Source organism: Fistularia commersonii, chromosome 9 (genome assembly GCF_037954325.1).
Source record: "Fistularia commersonii isolate RoL2024-O1a breed Wild chromosome 9, RoL_Fcom_v1.0, whole genome shotgun sequence".
In the NCBI taxonomy this organism is placed as follows: domain Eukaryota; kingdom Metazoa; phylum Chordata; class Actinopteri; order Syngnathiformes; family Fistulariidae; genus Fistularia; species Fistularia commersonii.
The window spans coordinates 9,490,059-9,507,630 of NC_141292.1; the positions used below are offsets into that span (position 1 = coordinate 9,490,059).

At 42.0% G+C, this 17,572-nt stretch overlaps 1 protein-coding gene across 9 annotated transcripts in view; it reads left to right on the top strand.

The window, feature by feature from the left end:
- The window catches only part of mast4 (microtubule associated serine/threonine kinase family member 4), a 92,313-nt gene extending 81,139 nt beyond the window's left edge, over positions 1–11,174 (top strand). For 8 of the 9 annotated variants that reach the window (XM_086152345.1, XM_086152346.1, XM_086152347.1 and 5 more), the window contains 6 exons: positions 798–998; positions 1,447–1,673; positions 2,163–2,285; positions 2,425–2,561; positions 3,563–3,747; positions 3,849–11,174. In XM_086152345.1, the coding sequence (XP_086008471.1) occupies positions 798–998; positions 1,447–1,673; positions 2,163–2,285; positions 2,425–2,561; positions 3,563–3,747; positions 3,849–7,435 (4,460 nt within the window). In that variant the 3' untranslated portion in view covers positions 7,436–11,174. The remainder of the gene's footprint in view (positions 1–797; positions 999–1,446; positions 1,674–2,162; positions 2,286–2,424; positions 2,562–3,562; positions 3,748–3,848) is intronic. The other variant, XM_086152349.1, reaches the window with a different exon arrangement.
- The last annotated feature ends 6,398 nt before the right edge of the window (positions 11,175–17,572 follow it).

Here is a 17,572-nt window from a genome sequence, read left to right on the forward strand (position 1 = left end):
TATTCATAAATTGAACTAGGCCAGTCAACAAAACAGTAAATAATAATACTGATGTCAGTATGAAAATGTCTGATATGTCTTTATAATATGCAATAGAAGCCACACAAATGATGTATCCAACTACAGTGCCTATCATAAGTATTCACCCCCTTGGATGTTTTACCCTTTTAATGCTTTCATAAATCAATCATGGTCAATAAAATTTGGCTTTTTTTAACACAAAAAAATATAGGAAAAAACTCTTTAATGTCAAAGTGAAAATAGATTTCTACAAAGTAATCTCAGTGAAATAAAATATATAAAGAAATATAATTGCCAGGATGTCATTTGGCAGTTATTGCCAAATTTCACAGGATGACATTCAGCACAATGCTCTTCTTTTGTCTTAAATTGGTGCTGGATAATTGGATGATCACTCTCTCAGAAAGAAGTCATGTACTCACCTTTTTGTCTGTTGTCAAGAGCTTCCAAGAAAGGAATGAACAAAGGAATAGAAATGTCATTTTAATCTAAAAGGAACAGATGTTCCAGAAATACTGAGAGAGAATAATTATAGCAAGCAAAATCGCAATGAATTAAGGAATATGAATCATAAATAGACTCACAGGGAATAAGACTCTTAATGGGCAATTTTTCAGGTACTTTTATGTACTTTATAAGGAATATCACTGCGTATCAGCATCAGAAATACCCAGTTGTAGTTAAACTCACCATCAGGATGTTTCCTTTGTTTTTGCAGCAAAATACTATGTAACTCAGAACGTGCCTTCCCAACTTCATACGTGTCTCTTCATCAGGAAGTTTCTCGGAGCACTTGGACCAGCTGACACCCAGAGGTGAGGAGATGGAGAGTCCTGACGTTAACAGTCATACCTGTGGGGACCCGCCAGCCCAGACCACCTCCCTGCAGCCTGAGAGTGCTGGAGACAAGAACAGGGCAGTGGTGAAAGTCCCAAAGTCTATCTCTACTGGAGCCCTTTCACTTATGATCCCTGGCGGTGAGATAAAAAAACACATATATTTTCTAACTGTTTAAGATACCTTGGTTGCAGGTTTAAAATGGTTTTAGATATTTCATTATTATCATACTTAATTCAATTTTGAAACTATCAGTGAAACAAATGGAAAAGGATGAAACATGTAATCGTTGTACAGTTTGAGATATTAACTTCTGGGGGGCCCGTCTCAGCTTCCGTTAATTGGTCTAAGAGTGTCCTCACACCTCAAATGAAATATACTTAGGTTCAGTTTCATATTGGTGAAGACAGTCTCTGGATCTTTCATACTTGTTAATATCATTTATACCTAAATTATTAGTCAGAGAGTCCAGAACAAACATAGGAAATGTGAAAATGTCCCAATTTTCACAAGCAGGAGGTACCTTCTGGTAGCTGTGCTGATTTGAAGAGAAGTCACTTATGCGTTCATCATCACCATTTTTTCCAGATATCTTCGGTGTATCTCCTCTGGCCAGCCCCCTGTCTCCTTACTCACTGTCTTCAGACCCTTCCTCAAGAGACTCTTCACCAAGCCGGGATTCCTCCCTCTGCACAACCAACACACGTCAGCCTATAATCATTCACAGTTCTGGCAAAAAGTTTGGCTTCACGCTGAAGGCCATCCGGGTTTACGCTTGTGACAGTGATATCTTCACTGTGTACCACATGGTCTGGGTAAGAACCAAGTCAGGTTGTAAGACACAATTATTCAGTTATTCAAAATAAAAAAGTGCATATCCATGCAATGGTACTTGGAGTTCAGTTCAGTTTGGGGTAATGAAGGCTGTCACAGTTCAGCATTCCAAGAGCAGGATTGAGTGATTGGTGTATTATTTTATTATGAACCCAAAGGGTAAACTCCAAAATCATCCAAAATTTAATTAAAATAAAACATACCTGCATCAAGTGTTCTCAATATCCACATGACACAATTATTAGATTGAGTTTACCCAAATAGAACAGTTCAAAAATAATTCTATGGATACATACATACATACATGCATACATACATACATACATACACACGCAAAATGCAGGTCCACATTTTTGTTGTACAACCACAGTTGTTGCAAAACAACTGAACTAAACTGCTTTTGTAAGAATATCCTGAATGTAAAGGATTCACAACTTAAATTAAATGGAATATCTCTCGTTTTCAATCAGAATGTAGAGGACAGTGGGCCTGCACATAAGGCTGGACTCAAGGCTGGAGACCTTATCACACACGTGAATGGAGAACCAGTCCATGGCCTTGTCCATACTGAGGTGGTAGAGCTCTTGCTCAAGGTAAGTCGGAATGTTTATTCTTGGTATTGTTCATCATTTTTGTTGGTTTTCTTGTCAATAGCATTCCCCGTTGTTGTCTTCCCAACAGTCTTCCTTGCTGTAGGAAATTAAAAAATGTATCTTTTTGCACCCTTTTCAGAGTGGAAGTAAAGTAGCAATCTCCACAACTCCTTTTGAAAATACCTCTATCAAAACTGGCCCTGCAAGGAGGAACAGCTACCGCAGCAAGATGGTCAGATGTTCCAAGAAGCCCAAGAAGGAGAAAACACCAGAAAGGTAAAATCTATCTGATGTAATCTCAACAGGTTTTTATTTGATAATGTGTAAGGTTTTTTTTTTCTCGAGTCCCTCCATTCCACGAGGAAGTGCTTACAATGATTGTATGAATGTATTCAAACAGAAGCTAAGGCTACTTTGACCATTTCTGTCATTATGGTCGTCATTAAAAATTGACAGCTTTTTTTTTCCTTTTTTAATTTGAAAATCCATTTTTGTAGTTTAGAAAAAGCCGTAAACAGATGCCAATATTCAGCTGAGTGGAAAAAACAGTAGTACAGCAAATGGTTTTTACACTAAGTTACAACAAATGTTTTTTAATAGAAATTTGTGTTGAACAGGATTTGAAAATAGACATGGCATTCAATTACCAAAATTTAATATCAACGGATTTCTAAGCACACTAAAATTTGGAGGAGTCTGTTATATAATGGACACACATGCCACAAAACAGTTGTTTTATGATTCCCTTTGATTGTCCCAAAAAGAGAAGTTAATAAATGCTCATATAATAATGAATATAGCAATGCTGACCTGTCAATTGGCTAAAAGTGAAGACAGATAACAGCGTCACGTAATGACATGCATGTATTTATGTCCTATTGTGTGGGTCATTTGTGTTTGTGGACTAACCTGTGTGAACATACAGCTGTGTAAAAGCCTCTGCTTACAACCCTGTATGTTTTCATTGAATACAAAAATACGAAGTCAGCTGTAGCCAGTCGTGTTCATATGAGATAAAATCATCTGATTCATCTTATGTGTTACTTCTTTATCGTTTTCTATCACCTGGGTAATCATTTTGTTTGCAAACAGTATGACATTGATATTTGCAAAGAAAGTAAAAAATTGTAAAGTTTGATGTTTGAAACTATAACATCTCAAGTTAGTTTTTTATACAGGCCCTGTAATCATTTGTGAATTGATGAAACAATTAATTGACATGTACTCAGTACCATGTTTGCTTATTTGTTTTCCTCACCCCCTTTTTTTTTTTTTAGACGCCGCTCCCTTTTCAGGCGCTTCGCGATGCAGCCATCTCCTCTCCTGCATACCAGCCGAAGCTTCTCCTCTCTCAATCATTCTCTCTCATCTGGTGAGAGTCTCCCTGGCTCCCCCACCCACAGTCTCTCCCCTCGTTCCCCTACTGCAGCCTTTCGCCCCACACCCGATTTCACCCAGTCAGGTGGAGATTGTAGCTTAAATGTTCTTAAGATTTAATTGTGTTCCTTTGACTTATTGATTGTTTAATTACTAACACTCTTTTTGTTTCTTTTTGACTCTAAGGTGGGAACTCTTCCCAAAGTAGCTCTCCTAGCTCCAGTGCTCCAAATTCACCTGCCGGCTCAGGCCACATTCGGCCAAGCACTCTCCATGGCCTCGGCCCCAAACTGCCAGGTCAGCGGCTTCGTCAGGGGCGCCGCAAGTCAGCTGGTAGCATTCCTCTATCTCCTTTGGCTCGCACGCCTTCACCAACTCCCCAGCCAACGTCGCCTCAGCGCTCACCCTCTCCTCTTCTTAGTGGACATTCTGTTGCCATTGCAAAGACATCGCAAACCTTCCCTGCCAAAATACATTCGCCACCCACAATTGTTCGGCATATTGTCCGCCCTAAAAGCGCAGAGCCACCTCGCTCACCGCTCCTAAAAAGAGTTCAATCTGAGGAGAAGCTTTCCCCCTCGTACGCTGGAGAAAAGAAGCACCTGTGTCCAAGAAAACACAGCCTGGAAGTCACCCAGGAGGAAGTGCAGGATGAAGAACAGAGGACTGGAGATCATAGCAGCCTGCAGAGTGTGGAGGACACAGCTTGCGAGACACTGGGAATCACTCGTGTAAGGCCGGTCGAGCAGGGATGCTTAAAGAGGCCTGTAAGCCGTAAGGTGGGCCGTCAGGAATCAGTGGAGGAAATGGACAAAGAGCTGAAGTCCAAGACTGTTGTGAAGAGACAGGACTGGTCAGAGAGGAGGGAGTCTCTGCAGAAACAAGACGCCCTGCGGGACGCAGACTCATCTACATTGTACAGTGATGACAGGGATGAAAGTTTCTCTATCCGTGGTCAAAACAAACCTCCAAGTAGCTCAGAATCTGGCCCTCTGGAGGCTAAAGCTGCCAGTATCACACTGAAAGACATGCTTTATAAAAAACTCACCACACGTGCTGCTGAGGGCATCACAGAACCAGCTGGTAGCAGCAGTGAAGTAGATGGAGGACTGCGGTCACCCTTCTGTTCAACTCACCCTGAGTGGCCACTCTCCAGACCAGGAAAAGACGGTATAAAGTCTGAAAGAATGGACTTCAAGGCTCCCAACATTGATTTCACTAGGAAGAGGTTGTCATTTGAAGAACGAGAAGACTGCATGTGTCGAATGTCCTCTAATATTCACGAGAACCTGCACTTTGGTGCTGCCAGGTCAAAAAGCCTCCAGCTTGACTCAGCAATGCCTCATGACCACATGAAGGCTGGACTGGGAAGTGTTCATTCCAGCCCTGAAGGTCTGGCTCCAAAGCATTTTTCTGGCAGAGGAGAGACCGCTGTAGAGAAACTACAGCTCATCTCCTCAGCGGAGGCCCCACTAAGAAAGACATCATCTGAGTATAAACTAGAGGGGCGCCACGTCTCTTCTCTCAAACCTCTGGAGGGCACTTTGGATATTGGACTTCTCTCTGGGCCGAGAATCTCTAAAACCGACACGTGTTTATCCAAAATGGCGGAGACCGCTGTTTCTCTGAGTCCGCCTATTTGGCTACAGACTCCTACTGAGAGACAGATAACCATCCCTCTAATGAAAACAGACAAACTGAAGAGCCCCCTGACTTGCACCTCAAGCCTCGAAGCTGCTTCTTCCCCAACTGGCTTCCCCAAAGAGCAGTCAAGTAATTCACCCACAGAAGTGAAAACCAATTCAAGCGTGGAGAAAACACAAAATAGACATAACGAATCATTAAAGCCACAAACAAGCAAAGTAGAAAGTTCAAGCTTTATTAGTAAACAAGAAAACAGACCCAGTTTGAAGCCCAGCTCTTCACTGGCTCATGAACACCGAGGCCCTCGACACAACTGTCATTTCTCCTCCTGCGGAAAAACACCTGCCATACGGGAAGTTAGCAATGAAGATCAGGACGACGAATTGGAACCACTGGAAGTCAAGCCACACGCTACGTCACAAAAGATTAACAGCTGCAAGACAGGAGTCTCTTTCGCCTCTGCAAAGCTGGAGGTCTCAACTCCCATTACAGATGCTAATGCACCATTGCCTGTGTCAGTTAAGCAGAGCTTAAAATCTGGTTTTAATAAAGATGAAACCCAGACCAGTGACAAACTGGCTTCTGGGAAGAACTCCAACACGGCCTCTGTTTCTAATGCTACGACACAGAGCAACTATGCATCTTTCCCAGAAAATGTAACATCAACATCTCTGTCAAATAGAGAAGGGAAAGATTCCGTCACAACTTCTGGTTCTGCACATGAATGTAAACCCAGAAGCACAAAACCAGAGAGCAGCTCTGGAAACTCTCCAAATGGGGACATTGTTCCATGTAACAAGTCGTCCGCCATGGTGGCTGGTGGTTCAAGCAGCTCAGGCCTGAAGAGGGAAGCCACATGTGCAACAGTGGCAAAGGTGGCACAAAAAAATGGAGTTGCTGCAGGTAACGTTGCAGTGCCGTTAAAGACTTCGACACAAGTGATGCCGAACAAAAATAAAGAGAACTCTGTGTCAGCTGGTGCGATAGAGAGTAGTAGCTCGTCGGTGCGAGAGAAAGAGACTCCTGTATCACCAAAGACTAAAGAACCATTATTAAAAGACTGTCCACCTGACAAAGCACAACACAAACCATTTGTACATGATTATTGTTACCCTAAAAAACAAGAAACTATTAATGTTGTCAAAGAAAACATGGGGGCCCAATCAGCAAAACAGAAATGTTTTACTTCAGCAGTTGTTCATGAAAATGTTTTGAGTCTCAGTAAATTGAAACCTGACCAGCCACCTGCACAACGTACAACTCTGAGGTCTAACAAGGACACAAAAACACAGGAAGTGCAATCTAATAGCACACCCCCTCCTCCAACTTTAACACTAGTAGATTTACCTAAAGAATCCCTTTCAGCCATACAAGTGAGCACTGATGCCGAACAGAAAGGTAACTCTGTCAGTCCTTCCCCTGTGTTGAAACTGGAGGAATCTGTGGCATCGAAACCTCCTCCGACTTTGAAGCCACGAGAATCCAAACCGTCTGTTGCAAAATCAACTCTTATTGGGAAAGATAGCACTGATTCGAAGCCCAAATCCCCGAAAAGTTTTCCATCATCCTCAACTCAAAAGCCTGCTGTAACACCAATCATTAAGCAAAGTGTTGATGCCAAACATAAAGACCCCTCACCCAAAAAGCAGGCTGTGGTCAATAAAGATCATGATCCCAAACCAAAAGAGGCTGTTTCCCCACTTTCCCTGCCCCAGCAGCAGCAGCACGTCAAGAAGGATCCTCCTCTGGTATCATGTCATCCCCCCCAGCTGGATCCACCACTTGTGCTGCCAAAATCAGCAGTTAAAGAAGAAACTAGCTGGGTAGGCATTTCTAGCAGGGTGTCCAGCACTGCACCTCAGGAGCCTGTAGTCAAAGTTTCCAAGGAAAGCCCAAAGTCTGAGACACTTAAATCTGACAGTCCCAGGGGCCCAGATATCAGAATTACATCCCCCGACAAACAGAGCCGGAAGGAACAAACTGAGAAGAAGAAAATGTCTCCAGATGTTACGTTTGCACAAAAAAACAGTAAGAGAGAGCGAGTCGCACCCTTAGGGGTAAAGGAGAACTCCGACACTGGCAGGTGTAAGCAGAAGGAATCGCCGCGTAGCTCCAGCAACAAGAAGTAAAGAAATCCGCCAGAGAATTTCACACTACCTTCGATGTAGTTTGTGCAAGTATCATCATGCCTTCATTTTGTTAGAGGACCGGGGAAGCTGTTACATGCTGATTGAGGTGTGTGTGCGCGTGGGTGGGTGGGTGTGCATGTGTTTAAATGCTTCTACATGTGAATGTTATGTTTATTTCTGAAGTTTTCCATCAAGTGAATGTTTGATGCTCAGTAATGCTCAGTGCAATCAGTGTCAGGGGCAATAGAGAGGAGCCTTACAAAGGTTGCAATGTACTGTAGAGCCAGTGCCATAAACATTTTTTGAATTGCACTCTTACTTCTAGACATGGAGGACCTGATGTCTTTTTAAATGCAGTAAGACCACACGATGTTGTATCACAATGACTTGGGTTCATTGTAATCCCATGACATGTTATTTTGGGGCTTTCATGTAGAGGTACCTGGAGGCAACGCGCTATACTTTTCATCTAAAACCATGAATTACGATTCTTTAATCCATTGATTAGTGAAGGGGCCTTAGAAATAACGGGAATTAAAAGCTGTTCCTAGCAAGATGTGGTATTTAGTCACATTCCTCTGACATCTGTACATATTTTTTTTAACTTTATGCAATATTGTGTAATTATGATACCACTGTAAAACTGGGATACATGGGGCTTACATGATTGTTATTTGTATTATATGTATAGATTTTGCAGTGTCATGTTTGTACCCTTAATATACGCAAGTCCACTTGGAAATCTGTGGCCTAACGTGAGCTGCCGTACGTTGACACGGACATCCTCCTCTTTGTGACAAAGTGAACTTGAAGAGTGACAGAGAGAAAAAGGCACGAGTGGGTATCTGGGCCACTTCTAAAAATGTAGCATCCTATAAGAAAACTGTGAGGGCTGTCACCGTTTCCCCAAGAATGTCTTTACTGTTGATGGTGTGTTTAGAGGCTGATTATATTTTGAGGAATGAAATATTTTTTTGCTTAATACGAAATGACTAAAACAATTCTGCACACGTTTGCCAGTAATTAGTTGAATTCAAGTAGTCTTCGGCCTCATCTCGGACCCGTGTAAGTTATTTCCCCGAAAGACCGCAGGCACTGTCAGGGTTTCAAAGGATTTTGATGTCAGGCTTTGTACTGTGTTGTAAAAGTTACTTGTGTGTGGTTTGGTCTCTAAAGATTCTTCGTAAAGAGCAGCACCAGGGTTAAAGCTTCACCTGGCCAAGGATCTTATCAAAAGGAATTCTCATATTTGTAGTTGGCAACACTTTGTGATAAGAGACTTCAAAAAGCAGGAATTCATTCACGTAGAGCTGCATGTAATCCACAAGGATTAGAAGGCTGTCCTGTCAGATTGTATGGGAGCGAAATGCAAAAAGAACAGCACTTCAAACCTCAAGTTTGGGGCTACAAAGATGAATCAGTGAGTTGTTACCTTGTAATTGCCGACTTGTCATGTGATTAACTGATTATAAAGATGCATTGTAAAATAACTCTAAGCTCATCTAAAGTGGATATTATCTGTTTGCTTTCTCGTTCCGTCGCAGCAAACGGCTGACGCTTCTGAGCCTTTCGCTGAATTTTTATGGACAAGTGTAGAAACTGAAAATAATCGCCTGATCCAAAATGGCTGTTGATGGCTGCAGCCCTCATGGCTAATTCTCAGACTGAGAACACAAGCTTTCGGTTCATTGCTCTGTACAATCACGATGAACCAAGCTTTACTTCTTAACCACCTCACAATTTTTCTGTCCTTTGAAGCTGAGCTACTGTGTCTTTGTCATTAAGTAATTAGAAGGGCAACACTGTGAAATCACATGCAATTTCAACTGTTATGTGTGCTCATGGTCACTATTGTATCTTTTTATTTTAGTGAAATCTCAAGCAGCGCCTATTTCTGTTGCCTTTATAAATGGAAACATTTGGAACATTATTTTGAACTTGACTGCAATCATATTGAAGGAAAATGCATCAATGATTGTTTATCAGTTCTAGTGCAGGGAGTGTTAGCATCCACGAAATGAAGAAATGTAATCAACCATACTTAAATCGCTACACTTGGTCATCAACACACCGCTGGGAGTTTTTTCACTTAGGCTGAGAATTAGCCATGAAATCTTTGTAGCAAGAAATTACAGAAATGTCAGGAAGAAGTCATTTAAAATGTCACAATTTCCATGACTATTATTAGGTTGTTCGCTGAGAAAATGGCAAGATGAGGAGGGTGAAAATATTGACTGCAAAAATCATTCAAAATGGTGAATTTCAGTATGCAAACCTCAAAGCAAGTCTTACAGTTCTCAGAAGTTAAAAAACAATGAAAATCTCCCACCTTATGAATGGATTTGTTGCCTAATACTCAAGTATTATATGAACAATTCACTGCTCTTAATGTGCTTTTACTATGAAGTGTTTCCATGTAGTTCATGTTCACATCATGTGTTTGATGTTAATGTGTGAATACCTGGTACTACACATACAAGCTGTCATCTATCTTTCTACTATTTACACCGTTTCTACTTTGTGGACGTCTTCAAATGCAGTCTTTAAGCAGCAAACAGGAAGTAGCCTAGGACAATACCTATGTAATTCAGTATTTGCTCTGTTGTGCTGGCTAAAGGAAAATAATGTTCTTGTGTAACACATGTACTCGACCTTGAATTCAAAGATCTCCATCATTAAAGTTGACACAGAATAAGTTCATCTGAATTTCAGTCTGAGTGGAGCAGGTGATATCACGCGGGAAGAATTTTGTATCACCGTAAGGCTTTCAATAATGGAGTTTTAAACGACAGAAGGGTTTGAATGTATAAACAGTCACGTTTGAGAGTTTTAATCACCTTTCAGGTGCTCCATTCAAACAACGAAGAAAGTTAAAGAACCCAAATCACCTGTGATTGCTCCATATATATCCCACTTTGCTGCTTTGCATCACCATGAAAGCAGGATTATAGACATGTTGAGGATTTTCTCTGAAGACCTGACGCTGGGGTAGATTTTTTTCTATCACATGGTGAACCGTCATATCATCCAGCCCTGTGTTTCGAAAATCAAACTAGTTACAGAGCTCTTAAAACTAGGTCCTGTTAAATATTGTTCAAGTATCAGTAATGTATTGTGAAGGAAGAAATGCACCTTATTGCTTGCCAGTTTTCAGTTCAGCGGGTGACTGAGAGGGAAGACGCGCTGAAAATATCGATGAATTCCCCGTTTGTTTGGAATTAAGACTAAACTGAATCACAGAATCTTTATTTGAATGATTGAACACGTAGTTTCCCCCTTATGAACACGGTTTCCTTCATTTCAACCCTAAAAGCACATTCAATGTTTGTTTACAAAGCTTCACGGATGTATATTTTGTATATTGTTGATTTGCCAAATCTGTTCTGTGTCACAGATGTTGTTTATAGTGTGAAACTTGCTCCCTTGCCGCCAGGATCACCACCACGACCTTTGTTGGTGCAGTAGTCGTCTGTCGATACCACACTGATTATTTGTCTGCTCGTCTTTTCTGTTTTGTTTTATTTTGTTTTTTGTTTGTTTTTTTTCCTCCGTGCAAATCTAGTATTAGATGAACTTGCTTATGATGGTTTGTCTTTTAGAAAATGTGCAATAAAAGTGTTTTGAGTTTTGTATTTTGCCCAAGGAGAGCTCTATGGATGTCATAGATGTTGTATATTAAAACAGATATTTATACTTCTAATGTTGCGTAATACTGAAAATAAAATGAAATTATAAGTTACACATTTCCAGTTCTCTTTTTACTCACAGTGGAAAGTGTTCATTTCAGAAATACAAATCACTAGGATGCTTCAAATGGGCCAATGACTGATAACATATGGGTCACTTCAGTTGAAGTTTAAAAGTTAGTGTAAAATTCAAGTCTAGTATGTTTGTATTCTATTATGAACAATCTATAAAAACGTAGTGAATACATATTTGTGTCAACAATTTAAAAACATGTTGTAAAAAGGTTTCGTCTGCCGACCACTAGAGGACGTCTCACCAGCTCAGGCCTCATTTCAAAGTGTCAGGTAAGATTTTATTGTCTGTGAATTCAAGATAAATATCTTGGGGCTAAAGGAGAAATCTGCTTCAACTGACCGAAGCCATTTGTTTTTTCAGGTGCTTCTTTCCTGAGTCCGGGTTCGACGGAGCTCTGATTCAAATCCCACCATCTTCTTGACTTCAAAGTCTTGGTTTTGCTGCCTCATGCCTGGATAACACCCTCAAAAAGATGTAAGTCACCAAGCGTATAAATGAATACAATACTAACTTGTTGGGCTGTGACATTCAAATAACCAGTAGATGTTTTCTATCAAATTGTGGGACGGAACATTCCTGTCATTTTTAAGTGAGCTTGTTTTGCACCGCCAAAATTTGCAATCTGGAACCTTTATTTTACAAAAACATGACTGGATGAAAAGATGTTCCTCAAAGTACTGTGTTTGTACATCCCACCAACAGGGGGCAATATTCCTCCATGTGTGCCTTTGGGTGGATCCTCCTGTTACGCAACATCTCAGCAGAAGACAGCGATCCTCTCCAGATTCGAGCCAGTCAGAAGGAAAGGGCTCGATCAAAGTGCCTTTGTGAGGACAAATCCAGAGCGACAAACTTCACATTTGCATTCATTTTGCAGGTGAAAACGTTTCATTGGCGGGTGCTCAGGCTCTGTTGGGCTGTAATTCATGACCGTGCCGAGAAGTTCACCAATCGTGCAAATTTAGGTTTCGTCGGGAAAATGTCACCTGCTGAATAACATCTTGTGGCATCATTTCTTATTCACAGAGTTGAAAGCTGCCATATCTTGACCAGTGTATCTGCTTCTTTGTAGTTCAGTGCTATTTTCAGCATTTGCCGCTTAAGCTCGCCTATTGCTGTTTTTAATCATTAATTTATTGATATTTTTTTTACACCAATGCAGAATATTTAGATTGCATTTGTGCCCTCAGTAGAACCCCGTCCGTTGAAACGGATCCATGTGTCCCTCAGATGTATTTAAACAAGTTTAGCATAAAGACAGGTTTTTTGAAGGGCTGTATACTTAATCTGGGTGGAAGTATTGAGTTTGGCTTAATGTGTAATTTGCTTTCACTGTAATCCCTTTCGTCTATACTTTAATTGTTTGAACAGCATATTTGTACTGTGTACAGCTCTGTAAAGACAAACTGACTTTTTGCAGTTTGAGTACTGGTATTACTGGAAAGAGTGTGTGCGTGTGTGTGGATGAGAAAACTTCTATTCCACAGCAGCCATAAAACACCCCACCCACCCTCTTTCCCATTCATTGTTCAGGCACACCAGCCCACAACACGTTCTGGTTGCATTACATTGCATTTGGACAGAAAAGGGTGTTTTGTTTCACGCTCATTCATTTGCATTAAATCCAACCAGGCTGACTTGATCCGAATGCGGGGGAACCAAGGTGATGTCATTTGCAAATGGGTGACAGATTCGGCCGTATAGATGGCGTCTCCCTGAAAATGCTTCGGTCATTAAACTCCAACCAGGTGCAGCGCGGTTACACTGACATGTTGCGACCCTGGGAAGCGGCTTAAACCCCTCGCCTCAGATTACGCCCCAGTGGATCCGCAGCGTCAGCCTGCTTCTCGAGGCCCTGACACAGTGACAGCTCACTGGCTCTCGCTCCGTGTCCTGCTCCAAGTGTTTTGCAGCGAGTTCCACTCATTGGCTCTTGTTGGTATTTCCCCTGCACCCCACCCCCCACCCCCAATGTTTTATCAAAGTGAATCTGTGGCCGGGGGCGTTGGTGAGAGAAATCACTCTGGCTGTTCGGCTCCAGTGATTCAGCGCGCGATAACGAGAAACAGAAGCGGGCGAAAGCGACAAATAACTTTGATCACGGGAACATACAGAAAATAGTTCTGGCATTTTTTCGACTTCCTCTCATTCTGGATAGAAGGAGCCATTTCTAAACTTGTAGGCGCATTTTCTCGTAAAATGAGCTAATTTCCAAATGTGAGTGCAGCGGGGCTGTTGCCTTCCCTCGCAGCCCGAGCTCCTCTGACTTCCCTCGGCCACGACAGGCCCAACCTACCTCCCCCTGCTGCTGCGGAGGGCTAACTATCCCAAGCTGGCACAGAATGTCGTTTCTGTGGTGCATTCAAGTGCAACAAACTGGAACACCGAAGCGGCGGCCTATATCTGCACCTCCTCGCCACTCCACTAATCAGTCATCAGGCTGTCGCAGAGCTTCTTTATTTTTTTAATTTATTATTTTTTCTTTTTACAACGTCCAAAAGACTTGGTGTTTTGTCTGCCGTTTCACTCAGACTGGTGGTAAAGTCAATTTCTTTGTGTCATACCCTCACAGTACAATGTAACATGGCCAAAATGAACCAGATGACCCGTCCAAGGAAAAGAGTGGCTCAGGTCACTCCGAGCAAGGAATGTTGTAAACAGGAATAAAATAAACAATAGGTGACATGATGGATCGTGAAAACTGCTGAAAAGCATTAAAGGGATAGTTTGCCATGAAATATTTGTAATCCTTAGACATTTTAATTTGCCTCTCATGCCATTTATTGACACCACTCTTCCTAGAGGGATTTGCAGGTGTTTCAAAAAATCCTCTTGTCCAAAGGATCAACGGACTTGACTGTCAGCGATTTACGGTTGACCCTCAGCGTTGGGTATATGGCTGAGTGAAAATAACACTTGATGCAACCACTGACCAGAAAGTCACATATAAATATGTGTCTTTTTTTTTTTGTAAATCTGATTGGGTTTTTTGGTACTTTGAGAACCATAAGAGAAACCCTATTCAGTTCCAGCATTTTTCACAGGTAGCTGACATTTCTTTGTCCAATATCTCCAACATCAGGCAACTCAAAGAAAAATTGAGGCGAGAAGGAACTAGACAATATAACTAATTATCACACAACTCTGCTTTTTACCACTGGAAAACAACTTTCATGCCAGATGAATGACTGAGGCTGATAGAAATTTGAATTACACTTTCAATGGACCCAAATGCTATCTTTGTGACACCGGTGCTGCTAGCTTCTCGGCTCCACCACTTCCTCAGAGAAAACATTTCAAATGATGAAGTGCGTTCTGCGCGTCACCTCTGTCCGGCTTCAAAGGGAACATTGATGAAAACAAAATCCTCTGTGTGTTACCATCTCTAATCCCTGTCTCTTTTGTTGTCGCCTTTCATTAGTGTCATCCGCAAACACTCGCACCGGTGGTCTCAATGTGGGCATTTCAGTCACTCATCTTCTTCGCACCAAACTAGTCTAGTTTTAACTTGGGTGAGAATAAATTGCACTGTATTGTCATTCAATGGATCAAAAGCCGTCGCAAAAAAAATGCATCTTGGTTCTTTTCGGGTTCCTTCCAGGGATGGGCGGCGGCTTTGTGATCCATTTTCTTGAAACTGATAGATACCATGAACACCCCAGTGAAAAGTAGTCTCTAAAATTCAAGTAATCGCCCTCCAGCCTGTGATTACGTCATTTAATATTCTTTTCATCCTTTTTTCCTCTAAATCTGTCGATTTCAAAAACAGCTACTAATTTTCTGCACGTGATAGGCTCATATTGTTAGAGCATTGTGCCTCTCGCACACGCGCAGGATTTACTGTCAGTGTGTGTCGCTGTATGACTCACTCACGGATATCAGATGATTGGCAGGTGTCAGTTCGGTGAGTCACCATATTCTGCTCCCAAACCTGTCACCACTGGCTCTCGGTGACCTGCAGCCTCGATATGTTCTCCTCCCTGGGATTACCGTGGATTATTTGGCCCGCTGATGATATTAAAACCGTAAACTTTGTAATAATTGTGTGGGTTTCTCAAACACACCCGGCCATCCTTCCTCTCTTGGGCTGCCGCCAGCCAAAGGTCCCGTGGCTCCGACGACATGCCCTTCTTCTCCGGGCTCCACATCTCTCCACATGTGCTTGACACCTTCTCTTCACAAAGCGTGAACCGTGATTTATTCCCAGTGACTTTTAACCCTTTCCTCAGCTTCTCTCACCATGCTGGCTCACAGCCCACTTGGCTGACGAAGTCGCTCGCTATTGGAATCCATCTGTATTTTATTAACCATGTGCATCAGAGATGGGACTAGACCGTAAATCACATCTTAGCCAATATCATCCAGCCTTGATATATATCCTCATCACGTGTCTGCATCCAGACGTGGGCCCTTGTCCATCACTTCATGACAACAGCTGTGCCACTATTTGTTTGGAAAATAGCTGTTTTTTTTTTTTTTTAAATCTGCATAAAAATTAAGAACAGAAACTGCAATAAGTCATATTAGCTAACTAAAAAAGGCCCTCAAAGTATCAAGTGATCATATGTGTGTGTGTGTGTGTGTGTGTGTGTGTGTGTGTGTGTGTGTATAATATTAATTGTCTCTTCAGTTTAATAAGTCAAAGTTCTTCATGATGCAGGGGACCGGACCAGCATATCTGTTGTATTTCGTCTCCGTTGGCGACCATCATTGGCGCTGTTAAAGAGTGTTTGCGTGGTTGTCGCTGAGCTGGATGAAAACTGCGAATGTTCTACGACAATAGAAGGGGCAAAGTGTGCACGGTTACTTCAGGCAACGACAACGACACGTGCGTACAAGCGGGCCGGGCGACGAGGAAAGAGACCGCAACAGTAAATAAAGAGGTTGCGACATCTCAGTCAGCAGTGGGAAGATTGCTATTTTGTGTGGACTCGTGCAATCTGAGAGCGCGATAGATAAATCCACTCTGGCCCGTATTAACTTTTGCCTCTGGAATTTGTTCAAGTACACTCTGTTACTTGGGCGCGAGCCAGGGCCGCAGCCCAGCTCTCAAAGCTCATGTGGAAACTAATGGCTTCTGTCCGAGCCTTCGAGCCGGGCCGTCGGACGATCGGGCACGCAGAGGGGAGCCAGCTTATCGTAGCTCACATTTTACAAGTGGCATTAGAACCACTGAGTGCGGAATGCAGATCCTTATTCCCTCGGTTAAAACATCAACAACGGCATTCTGATTTGTACTAGGTTGCTGGTTCTCCTTCTCCTCCTTTTCAACTTTCTTTCAACAGTGATTTTATAACTCTCCACTCCCGCATCAGGGAAGAATGATTTCAGCGGGTTGACCGCACCTTTGACCCTTATCAAAATAAACCCTGATTATTTGAAATAAGATCCATCTTTAAGCTGGACACTATAGAACAAAAGTCCATGGAGTCTCTCAGTCTGCGCCTTGTTTAGTTTGGCTTTTCCTTTCCGCGCAGGTGTGATTCCGCCTGTAGCCGGATCAGGTAACTCTCACCTGACCTTTAAATCAAATTAGGGATTTCTCTCTTTCCACATTTAAAAAAGAATGATTATTTTGTCCGTATTTTGCAGGTCCTATGAAATTCCCCGCAATTTGAAGAAGAAGAAATACAGAAAATATCTAAAAACATTTATATAATATCATATGTGTATGAATGTCTATTTTTGAGGTTCGGACTAGTGACGGATGTTTTCGTTTTTGAAATAGCATATCAATGCAAACCACTTCAAACTAGCTCCAGATATTTAGATCCCTTCAAAAGACGGTTTGGAGGTCAAGAGTTGGCGCGGGGGGTCCAAAACACGAGAACATTTGAGAGCCTCTGTCACAGGAGGTTAATAGCCGAGGAAAAGCATATTTAAAGCAACAAAGTATATATTCAACCATTTACAAGCAAGCCTCTCTCTCTCTAAAAGAAGAGGAACAACATTCTTGATGACCCAGCAACTGTTTCAACAGTTAAACGTCCCTTGTGGCCAACCAGTCAGACATGTGACGTTTTAACTGTTGTAACATATTTCGCTGGCCCGACAAAGCCCCGCCTACAAAAGCAGACAAATGACTCCTTGCGAACCCAGGGAAACGGGTCTGTCAGTTTCTGGACTTCTGAGTTTGCGCCATGGAAGTTGTGAGCGGTCTGGAATGTCAATAAATAATTTCGGAGAGCCACAGATATGCCGAAAGATATTCACTCTAAATAAATATACACATGTGTTATAAGTGCATAACAAAGCTTTTTGGGCTTCAGTCAGGAAGGGGAATAGCTGCATATGATGATGTGTCATATCTGGGCTCTGTCATGAGTTTGCAATGGTATAAGAGGTCTTTATTTATACATGCAGGAAGGAAGTGTG